The sequence below is a fragment of the Sarcophilus harrisii genome, chromosome 5, assembly GCF_902635505.1.
Source record: "Sarcophilus harrisii chromosome 5, mSarHar1.11, whole genome shotgun sequence".
Lineage (NCBI taxonomy): Eukaryota > Metazoa > Chordata > Mammalia > Dasyuromorphia > Dasyuridae > Sarcophilus > Sarcophilus harrisii.
Window position 1 is genome coordinate 106195375 of NC_045430.1, and position 12405 is coordinate 106207779.

Genomic DNA, 12405 nt, shown 5'->3' on the forward strand with positions numbered 1-12405 from the left:
GAAAATAGAAATAGTAGGGGAAAGGTATAAGAAAGGGGGAGGGTCTCTAAAGGGGGAGGACTGCTTGAGGCAAGTTGTGTTCATCAGTAAAATACTGGGGAAGAGGGAAAGATGAAAAGGAAAGAGAAAAGAAAGATATTCTGTGAATCCACCGTCCTAAAACTTCATATAGTTAAGTGCTCTATAAATTCTTGCTGATTAGTTTGTTGGGTATACTTGTAGAAAAGCTATATGTGTTTACTGGCTGAACTTATAGCTTTTCTACAAGTATGCCCAACAAATTAATCAGCAAGAAGTTATAGAGCACTTACTATAGTCCTGGGGAATAAAAAAAAAATTAAGAATAGCCACTGATCTTTAGAGGTGGGACAATATAGACATACATGGTAATATATAATTTAAAAAATGTAAATTTCCCTTGGAGGAGAAGGCAGTAAAAGTTGTAGTGACCAAGAAGACTCAATTTCAGCTTCCTCTTGTTCTTTCTAAGTGTCAGGCTGCTGTAATTTTCCTTAATCTATTCAAAATCCTTAAACCTTAGATCCCCATGGTCAAGCTGGGGACTACACAAAAAGTTAGCTAATTAAAATTAAAATAACATCTTAGTAGATTCTCAAAAATTTGGAAGCAATGATTAAGAAATTTGGCAATTAGTCATTTTAAAATTGCAAGATAAATTCCTGAAATATTGGGGATAATCCAGGAATTTACCCCATTCTGGAAAAAAAGAAAAAGAAAAACAAATCAGGTAAAGAATAACTTTTTGCTAATCCTTCTTTGACTCCTATCTTGTCTGGAATCCCCTTTCTGCTCCTTTGGGAAAGTATCCCAGAAAATATTAAGGAACCCTCTCCATTCTGCTCCCCAGAGTAGTGTTGTGTATCTCAGCTGTAGGGATTGCTAACAAGATTGATATAGCCCAAGTCCCTTAGTTTGCTAACCCCTCTTATCTCAGATCAGATTAAAACTCAAATTTTGCTTCTCCTGTAGAAATAAGGGAAGCAGCCATGGGGATCCCACACAACCTTGCTCAAATACCTCCCAACCCAGCTTGGGGGAAATAAGATATGTGTGTAAAGTAATTTGAAAATTTGTCTGAGATATGATAGTAAAAGCCTTCCCTTGTAAGACTGAAAAGGCTCAGAGGTTTTTGCTAAAGTAGATCAAACCCATTTAAGATTATTATCTCCATTCTGCATGTCCTCCTCTCTGCCCATTCTTAATACCTTTTAAACATTATGGAGCTTGCTTCATGAAGACACCCCTTCAAGGAGACAAAAGTGGGGATTTGGGGGAAAACATTCTTTGGTATTTATCCTAAGAAAAACTGTTTGGATGAGAAGCATTCATGATAGCTTCATATCCTCCCTCTCTCTCCAAGCCTTCTTTTGGGTGGGGTTCCTGTCTGTTGTCCATATTAACCCTTATACTAATTCCACTTTTATTTATTTTTTGCTTATATTTGGCCCCTGAATTTTTAGTCTACTTGTGAGATTTGTTACCTCTGGGTTCCAAGCTACAAACTTCCAACTATTTGTTCATCCTGATTATCATTGGCTAACTGACTCTGACACGCAGTACCCCTCTGAATGCTACTGCCGCCATCTTGCCTCTTCTCCCCAGTCTGGACCCCACTAGGCAGGGACAACTCTATGCCCCTTATCAGTATGAAGCAGCTCCAGGAGATGAGATCTCTGTCCCTTTCTCCCAAATGAATCTGGGGATGACTGCTTGAGAGGGGAAAATGATGTAACATGATTTTGTGGTCCCCGATTTTAGGGGGGCTTCTGTTAAGTCAGTAATCCTAAATCTTCTGGCTTTGGAGTCTGCCTCAGGAAACTCCCACGCCCAATCTGACTGACTCTGAATAGACTACTCCTCAGCCAGATATTTCAGTATAGTCCCACAGAGTCTATGGGACAAAGAGGAGTTTGTCTCAAAACTCCTGAGACAATAGTGAACAGATGACTCTTCAGTTCATTGCTGAGTGTCAGATAGATAATTTGTTGGTCAGTGATAACCAAATTCTGGAGAACGCTCCTCTGGCCCATAGAATTAGCATGTCAGTGAGAGAAAGCTTGGCAAAAGGGTCTCCTCTCTCTTAGGACTTTGCTAGATTCTTTTGGAACTTAGTCTGCTTGTAATGGTGTTACAATTATAAATTAAATTAATTACCAAAAAACTTTGTCCCATTGACTATGAAATGGGTTTAAGCCTGTAAATTCTTTTGAGATACCTTGTGACATCAGTCTGTGACTACAAACTTTTGGGGTCCCTTCCCAACCTCAACAGTTGTACCAGTTCATACCTCTACCAATAGTTCATGAACATACCTATTTCACAATTCTTCCAGAATTTGTCATTAAAAAAAAAAGCTTGTCAATAATATGAATGTAAGAGAGAACCTCAGAGTTGTTTTAATTTGCATTCTTTTAAATATTTATTATTTAAAGCATTTTTCAAGTGATTACTGATAGTTTAGATTTCTTCCTCTAAAACTATTCATATCCTTTGACCATTATCAGTTAGGCAATAACTCTTATTTTTATTGACTTGAATAAGTTCCTTATGTATCTGAGAAATGAGGAATTGCTATAAAGTGGTTTTTCCCAATTTATTTCTCTTTCTTCTAGTTTTAACTGCCTTGGTTTTGTATGTACAAATACTTTTTAATCATATATAATCAAAATTTTCCATTTTTATCTTCTATGTTCTTTTCTATCTTTTGTTTTATTATGAACTTATTGTCTAGTGATAGTTTGGACAATCTCTTCCTTGCTCCTCTATTCTGTTTATGATGTCACCTTTTATGTCTAAATTTTTGGTCAAATACTGAATTCTTGCCAAAAGAATTAAGATCATTGGATTTATCAAACCCAACTACTATACTTCTTTGATTCTGTATGTTGTATATCTAATTTGTTTTACTAGTCCATTTCTTTATTTTTTAACTAGTATCAATTGTTCTGATGATTACTTTGAGATCTGCTATTGCTAGTTTCCTTCCTTTCCATATTTTCATTAATTCCCTTGAGACTCTTGAACTTCTGTTCCTCCAGAGAAATTTTTTATTATTTTTTCTAGCACTGACTTGTATGTCAGTGAATAAATTAATTTAGATAGTCATTTTCATTATGGATTGAGCTACTTAATGGCAAATAATATTTCTCCAGTTACTTGGTTCTAAATTTACTCGTGATGAAAGTTGTGACTGTATTTATATAATTTCTGTGTATGTCTCATTAGGTAGATTTCCAAGTATTTTATACTTTTAAAAATGGAATTTCTCTATCTCATGTCCCACAACTTTGCTGAAGTTAATTGTTTTGATTAGTTTTTTTTAGTTAACTTTCTAAAATTATCTAAATACTTTATCACACAAAAAGTGAAGCTTTTTTTCCCTCCTTTGATAATTCTTTCAATTTCTTTTTTTTTATCTTATTGCTATAGCTAGCATTTCTAATAAAATATTGAAAGTAATTATGGTAATGAATATCCTTGCTTTACCCAAACTTATTGGAAAGATTTCTAGCTTATTTCCATTACAAATAAAGCTTGCTCTTTGTTTTAAAGATATACTATTTATCATTTTAAGAAAAGCTCCAAATATTCTTATGCTTTCTGTTGTTTTTAACAAGAACAGGTATTTCATTTTGTTAAGTGTTTTTTCCATACCTATTAAAATATTCATATAACTTTTTTTTGTTTTGTTATTTAAAATGGCCAGTTATTTTTCCAGTTTTACTCATACTGAACCAGCCCTTCATTCCTAGCATAAATCCATCCTGATCATAATATGTGAACTTTCTGATATCTATTTCTGTAATCTTTTTGCTATTATTTTATTAAAATTTTTGCATTAATATTCATTACAGAAATTGGCCTATCATTTTCTTTTTTAGGTTTTGACTCTCTTCGGTTTAGTTATCAAGATGATATTGTATAACAGAAAGTTTAGGTAGTATTACAAATTAATTTTTCTTTAAATGTTTGGTAGAATTCACTTACAAATCCATCTAATTCTAGTTTTATTGCTACTGCTATTATTGTTAGGGAGTTTATTTATAATTTGTTCAAATTAGATTTATTTAAATATTCTATTTCCTATTTTATTAATCAGCACAATTTGCATTTTTTGTAAATATTCACCCATTTCATTTAGATTGTCAATTTATTGGCATGTAACTAGGTGAAATAGTTCATAATAATTACTTTTATTTCTTGCTTATTATTTATGGAAGGAAGAAAAGAAAGAAGGAAGGTGCTCATTATTTATGGAAGGAAGAAAAGAAAGAAGGAAGGAAGAAAAGAAAGAAGGAAAGATATAGTATTCTGGTTGGTTTTCTGAAGATCTCTGGAACACCCTGCGTTTCAGTTGATTAATCACCATAGTATAGCCAGGGATAAAGTCCAAATTCTTTATTGTCTTCTTGCCTGGGGCCCGATTAGCTTTCTTGAGGCCCTTCAGACAGGCCTTGGTATGAGTGGGGGGAGCAGGAGGACAGGACAGCCACCATGAGGCTGATGAAGATGGAATGAATCTGGCTGAGTTTGTCCCAGCTTATATACTCTTATTACAGTTAAATCCATTCATCATACTGAGTATAAGCCAATCGTTATATCACTAGGGAACCATTATTTGTTCTAAGATTAAATCAATCATACTGAACTAGAGAACTATTAATCACCATGTTAAACTAGATAACCTCTCATCAATTGTCTCATCAATTCCACTTAACACCTTGTAAGAATCCTTGTTTCAAGTACAGAATTCTTATCCATAACAGAAAAAAGAAAGAAAGAAAAAGAAAGAGAGGAAGGGAAGGGTGGAGGGAGGGAGGGAAGGAAGAAAGGAAGAAGGGAGGGAGGGAGGAAAGAATGGAGGGAGGGAGGGAAAGAGGGAGGGAGGAATGGAGGGAAAAATGGAAGGAGAGAGGGAGAGAGGAAAGAAGAAAGAAAGAAAAGAAGAAAGGAAGGAAGGAAGGAAGGAAGGAAGGAAGGAAGGAAGGAAGAAAGAAAGAAAGAAAGAAAGAAAGAAAGAAAGAAAGAAAGAAAGAAAAGAAAGAAAGAAAGAAAGAAAGAAAGAAAGAAAGAAAGAAAGAAAGAAAGAAAGAAAGAAAAGAAAGAAATGGAGGGAGGGACAAAGGAAGGAAGGATGGATGGAGAGAGGGAGGGATGGAGGAAGCAGCTGGATAGCCCAACTTGTACTTTAAGAAGATGAATTTGACAGCTGAGTAGATGCCAAACTCTGATGAGGAGAGAATTAAAACAGTGAGACCAATTATCAGGTTATTGCAAAAGCACAGGTGAGAGAGGTAATGAGGGCCTTCAACAAGGCAGTGGCAAGATCAGAGTATGAAAGGTGGGATGTATGAAATAAAATTGAAAAGATTTGGCAACAGATTAGATACGAGGGCTGTGAGAGGGTGGGGAATTAAGGCTTATGCCCTAGATTGCATAAGTCACTGAGAAGGATGGTGGTCCTCTCAATAATAATGAAATTCAGAAGAGAGGAGGGTTTAGGGGAAAAGATAAAGCCTTCAGTTTGTAATCTGTGTGATCAAAGGAGAGAGTATAGAAAAAAAGAAGTGAGGAGATACCAGGATGGAATCCTCAGTAACAGTCCATTTGAAGGGAGAATCAGCAAAGAAGACAGAAGCAGAATGGTCAGAGAGGTAGAAGGAGAAGTAAAAAGGAGTAACATGAAAATCAGGAGAAGAAATAGACAATAGTATTTTTGCACCAGATTTGAGGTTCTAGTTTAAGTGGAACTAAAAGTAATGCCTTTATGTTCCTGTTCCCAAAGTAGAACAGAGACTGTTGAGCATTCCTGCACATTCATAGTATTGAGATGACAGCAACTTCTTTTCTTGGATCCTCCATCCTGGGACTTTGTTCCCAAATCTGTTATCTGTTGCTCATGTACCAGGTAACTCTTCTCTCACAAATGACTCCAACTCTGGATTTAAATGGACTAAGGAATTCTGACCCCAAAGAGAGTGGATCAGGAAACTGAAGCAAACACAGGTTAAGTGGTTGCATAGGGTTATACAGCTAATGGGTGTTTCAGGCCATATTGGCACTCAGGTTCCAACTGTGTCTCAGTGCTCATCCAATGGGCCCTCTAGTTGCCTAATATTTACATCCTAAATTTCTAGCCTCACTAATTACTACTTTTCCTCCCATATTCCCACTAGCCAGCCAAATTGGTCTTTTCTATTCCTCCTATTATATTTTATCTCCCATAGTCATGGGAATATTATATATTCCCTACCTTCTCACTTCTACCTCATAGATATCCTCTTGTCCTTCAAGATGCAGGTCAAATGCCACTTTCTACTTGAAGCCTTTCCTTATCTCCCCAGTTGTTAGTGCCCTCCTTCCCTAATTATCTTGAATTTGTGTTTATTTCCCATCTTTATATTTACTCTATATATGTAAGTCACATATGTAGTTGCTATCTTTACCATTTTTCTGCCTATTCTTTGAGAGTAGAGATTGTTTCATTCTTTTTCTCTGTCCCCGGTGCTTAGGAGAGTGTCCAAAAGGTGCATGATAAATGCTGGTTAATTTATTAATAGATAGATGGCTACTCAGCTCCAGATCTATGAGCTTCTGATTTGTAAAATCAGGCAACTAATGTTTTGAATGTAACTTGGGCAAAATATTAAATAAAAAATATATCTAAAACAAAAAAAAAACAAGGCAGTTAGATGATTCAGTGGATAGAAAGATGTGCTATTTTTATCCCCATTTTACAGATGAGAAAATTAGGTTCAGAAAAATTAATTCACTTGACCCTATTCACAACTAATAGTTGAGAGTTAAGGTTAAAATTCATATCTTTCTTGATCAAAAGTGTTTCCAATACAGATCCCAAGTCTCCATCTATACCAAAATCAAGCAAATAAATGAATAAATAAAAGTCTGACAGCGTGGTAGTTAGAAGCAAATGTTTAGTCATCATTATGATGAATGAAAGTTTTCCACCCCAACTATAATTATGTGTTTGTTTTTTCTCTGTTGTTATCGTCATATATTATGGTATCCAATAGAGGTAATATGTAAATGTGTAACTTCTGGGATGCTAATTTTATAACTAACTAGATTTTGTTTGACAAAGTCAGCCTCTAATAGTCAGGGATGTGGTGCAGTGGGTAGCACTGGATTTGGAGTCAAGAAGATTTGGGGTTCAAATTCAGCCTCAGACAATTAATTACTACCTGTGTGTGACCACAGGCAAGTCATTTTGTTAGCTGTTCCATGACCTGCCTCATTTCATAGCAACATGGAACTTGAACCAACAGGGTGTTAACCTGAAGAACCTGTCCCGACAAGGAACCCACAAATCATCTCCTCAAATCCTCTCACTTTATAAATGGCAAGATCAAGATCCAGAGATTTGAAATGACTTGCTTGAAGGTCATACATTTCAACATCAGTTTTGAGTTGCTGAGGACAATTGAATTGGTTCTTTTAGGAAAATGGATCAAATATATGGAAGCCCATACATAGAACCAAAAAAGTTCTTTATTTTATTCCTATCAAAAAGAATAAAATATTTCTTCCAAAAATTACAAGTCAAAGATAATCTTACAGAGATAACATATTTAAAATATAATCATGACAATTAAAAAATATCAAAATGGAAATAGCAAGAAAAAGAACCAGTAAACAAAGAAGACTGGAATTTCCTTGAGTTCTAGTATAAAGTTATCTTTTCTTCCTATCAGGGTATAAATCAGTGAGTAACTGTTAAGATAAGGTCAGTAGCAACATATAGTTATGTCAACTAAGGAAATGAATCTCACCTATAGAAGAAAACATGTTCCAAGGGGATGACCAAAAAGATATAGAAAGGTTCTACGTCTTTTCTATTTCTTTAAAGTCTTCCTGATAAGACAGACTTCCAAGATAAACAAGATCTCCTGCATACATGGATTTTAATTTGATAGTGGTCTTAGCACCTGCTTAGATTTAAAAATAGGTGTTGTTATCATCTGTGGTGTTCAGCTGTAAGTACTCCAGGGTGCCTTTTTTATAGCTGGCCACACGCCTTAGTTTCTGGTTTGATAAACCTTGGGCCTGCCTCTTCTGCAAAGCTTCAGTGATCATATTGGAAAATTCTGCCTGTAAATGCTGCTGATTCTCCCTGGAAAGAAGAAAAAAATTGAAATATTAAAGGGCACTCAGCTGCTTTCCATCATACGTAGTAGTAGTTGCTATTGTTGTGGGTTTTTTAAATTATGTCTGACTCTGTGAGTTCAGGTTTTTCTTGGCCAAAATACTAGCGTGGTTTACCATTTCCTTCTCCAGTTCATTTTAGAGATGAGGAAACTGAGGCAATCTTCATAGAGAAAAATACTCCACACCAAGGTTGTCTTAAATGATTCTGCCTTTAATTCTTGTAAAATAAATTTTACAGTAATGATAGTGACCACCCTTGAGTGTAAAATATAAGTTACTTTATGTTTCTATAATATTTTGCTATTTATAGGGAATTTCCCCAGACATTGTTTTATTTGAATAGAATCAACTCCAGGTAGAAATAAGTTTGGTTTGCAGAAACAAAACAAAGCAAAAACTATTGATTTTTACCAGGAATAAAAAACAAACTGAATTATTTTTGTATATGCTGAAAGAGGAAGGGCTAAAACCATAATCTTTCCTAGCTCTGCTCCTCACTCTGTAGAATTCTCCACTCATTCCCAATAACCTTTTCACCCTGGAAGTGTGCTCTACTACAAGAACCCTCTCTTCCATCTGACTAGTTCTTCCTTGAACCTCCATTCTGAGAAGGTACCATTTCTCAACATTCACCCTTCACTCCCTTCTCAGCTCTACTCTTGAATTTTCTGATTTCTTTATCATACCCCCACACGGTACCTTGGTTTGTTTGTTTGTTTTTCTTTTATTTCTATTGCCATTGCTTGACATGTGGTAAATACTCAATAAATGCTTATTGGCTTTGAAAAAGGTAAATGAATATCAAGGACTCTCATTTAAAACCTGGTCCTCTTACTATCTTTTAAGTCTTCCTATATATTTTCCCTGTCACAGCACTCTGTGTCTTGACTCTGGGAATTTTCATTGGCTGTTCCCTGTGCTTGAGATTTTTATTTTCTTCACTCCTGACTTCTGGACTCTCTGACTTCCTCCAAGTCCCATAAAATCTCATCTTTCCCAGGAAGTCTCTCGCATCCTCTTTTATAATTCCCACTTTTGTTTATTCCCATGAGTTTGAGAGGTCCTTTGGCTATCTTGTTCATATCTATTCTCAGGAGAACAACAAAAGTCTGGTTTAATTTGAGGCTTTTGGTCCCTCTCCTAGATTTGACCTGGTGTTCAGAAGTTTAGAAATTAATTTCTTGTCTTTGTCAAAAGCCAAGGAAAAGGCTATAACCTCTGTCATTATTCAAACTGCTAAGAAAATGGCCTTGGTTACTGAATGACTGAATGTATTTGAATTACAGAAATTGTCATCTCAATTCTGGACATATTTGAAAATAATTCCAGAAATCTTGGTGTTTAGGATCTGCTCACAATTACTAGAGGAATGGGCTCTCTAAGTAACTTAGAAATTCCCCAGTGTATCCAATACCTGAAAACCTGCTGCTGTCCCAAGCAATCTTGTGTTGTAATTATAAAAATGTATTACCATAAATGATCCCAGCCTAGGGTCGGTTGGACCTGAACATTCAAGAATGGAAGTGATGGGATCAGAGCTTAATCCTTCATTAGTTGGATTTTTCTCCAGAAAGAAAAATAGTTAACTAGTTTCATGACTCTCATGGCAAGCCAGAAATTGTCATCTCTCTCTCTCTTTTGCTTTTAAGTTTTCTTAGAAAGAAATACAGTACACCTTTAAAAATTTAAACAGGTCACCAAGAAGCCCCAGAAGTGAAATTTCATAGTCTACTCATTTCTGATATATTATTTCCATGCACACAGAATCTGTAAAAGATTAAATTTCTTGTACAAAGTAGAGTCTAGAACAACACTTCTCAAAGTGTGATTGAAGGGCCCTTGAAGATCTCTAAGAACCTTTTACTTGTGACTTGTAAGGGCACAACATTTTTTTCATAATAATACTAAGATGTTATTTGTTTTTTAAAATATTCCTCCACTTTCTAACTACTTATATGTGTGAAGCTAGATTTTCTTCAATCAAAATAACCCATAGCAAAAGATTGACTGCAGAAGCAGATGGGAGTATCCAACTATCTTCTATGAAGCCAGACATTAAAGAAATTTGCAAAAATAGGTAAAACAGTACCACTCTTCTCATAAATATGTTTCCTATTTTGGAAAATATAGATATTTTTCATTTAAAGGTTATTTATTAATGTACAGCAGGATTTATTATTACTATTTTTTAATGATTTAAGAAATCTTTTTCAAATTTATTAATTTTAGTTTCTAATATCATAAATATTGTTATTTGTTATTCTATAGTTCTATTCTATATTGTTATTCTAATATCATAAATATCATAAATAAAAGCTCTTTGGGATCTTCGATAACTTTCAAGATTATAAATGGTTTCTGAAACCAAAAGTTTGAGTATTTGAAAACTGCTAGTCTAGACCACAGAACTAAGGCAACTAATTTTCCTTTCTTTCTGTCTTTACTCCCCATTCTATAACTTACGCAGAAGGAGGTGTTGGCAACGTGTACTCTTGGTCCTTAACTCCTGTGAGCCAATAGGTGGTCTCTGTCCCCTTGCCCTAATGAGACAAAAGAGAGACATATTGTTAGTGGTGAAATAATGCAATTCATACACACCTCCCTAGATTTCTCTGAACCTGTTCCTTTTGTCATTTCTTATAGCACAACAGCTCTTATCCAACAATTTCTCATTTGATTCCTACCCCTCTTAATTTCCATTTCTTTGAAATTACAAAAAGAGCTGCTATAAATATTTTTTGTACACAGGAATACTTTTCCTCCTTGGGTTTTAGGTATAGTAGAGGGATAGCTAGGTCAAAGGGTATGGATGGTTGAATGACTTTGAGGTCAGGTTTCCAAACTACTTTCTGGAATGGGTAGTCCAATTCCCAGCTCCATCAACCATGTTTTAATGTGCCCCAAAGATTCTTTTTAAAAGTAAACAACAACAAAATTTATTTAGAAGAACAATAAGTAGAATCTCAAGGGAAATAATGAAAAAAGAGGAAGGAAGGGACAGCAACATTTGTAGAACTCAAACTATATCAAAACACAGTAATCATCAAAATTATTTGGTACTGACTTAAACAAAAAGATCAGTGGAACAGACTAGATAAGAACTAAAAATGAGTGAACTCAGTAGCTCAGTGTTTGATAAACCCAAGAACCTAAACTACCTGGGGAAGAGCTCCCTGTTTAATGGGAACTTCTGAGAAGACTAGAAAATGCATTGCCAAATAATAAGCTCAGTGATTGGTAGATTTAAAGTTGAACAAGACTTTAGTGATTGTTGAATACAACCTTCCCACACTACCCAATTTACAGATAATAAAACTGGAGCCCAGAGCAGCAAAGTAGAATTCCTAAAATTACACAAAGCGTAGGTAGCAGAGCTGAGATTTGAATTCATATCCCTTAATTCAATTCTCTTTCCACTGTACTATATTGCCTGTTTGTTATCACCTTAGAATAATAGCATTTTATACCATACAAGGAGTCCCAAAAGTCTTGGTCCTATTTTAAGTTTTAATAGTTTAAATCCATTAGAGCAGATAATAAAATATTACTGGTTATTATATACCTCAAGGAGGTTAAAAACAGAAGGAAAAGAAATTTTCTCTGTCTTTTTCTAAGGCTCTCTGTCTCTCTCTGTCTTTATCTCCCCCCTTATTACCTCCTCCCACATCTATCACAATATTCATAAAAGCACTTTTTGTGGTAGTAAAGAAATGCAAACAGGGAAGTAATATATCAATTGAGCTGCATTAAAATTCTGGAATTTGCTAGAGTCAATTCATACCCTTGGGAAAGCCAGTTGTTAAATTTTCAGAATGTATATTTACACATCAGAAACCTATAAACATTACAAATCAGGTATTGATTGTTTTGATGATTGTCTAGAATTATGAAAGTAATGGAGAAAATGTTAATAATACAACTATACTTTAAAGTGTGTCATGTATACTTTTTTTTTTTTGAGAGCTGACTGTGAAACATTTACTAGGACATCCCTGAGTAACTTCCAGGAATAAAGTGAGAGCTCTTCAGTATGCTACCCTGGTAAAATCATTTCTGAAGTATTGTGTTTAGTTTGGGGCATCATGATTTAAAAAAATATATATTGATAAGCCAGAGAATAACCAGGAAAAAAGTAATTAGGCTGATAGAGGGTGAAAAAATGTCTTGAGTCCATAATATATTATTGTTTGTCCTTTGATCTCAAAGGTAGAGACATGA

The 12405-nt window shown here is 34.9% G+C and overlaps 1 protein-coding gene across 1 annotated transcript in view; it reads right to left on the minus strand.

Annotated features, from left to right (window-relative positions):
* Positions 1-7570: 7570 nt before the first annotated feature.
* The window catches only part of GUCY2C (guanylate cyclase 2C), a 118951-nt gene continuing 114116 nt past the window's right edge, over positions 7571-12405 (minus strand). The window contains exons 28-29 of the mRNA XM_031938235.1: positions 10651-10727; positions 7571-8152 (exon numbers count right to left, since the gene is read on the minus strand). Coding sequence (XP_031794095.1) covers positions 7978-8152; positions 10651-10727 — 252 coding nt within the window. The 3' untranslated portion in view covers positions 7571-7977. The remainder of the gene's footprint in view (positions 8153-10650; positions 10728-12405) is intronic.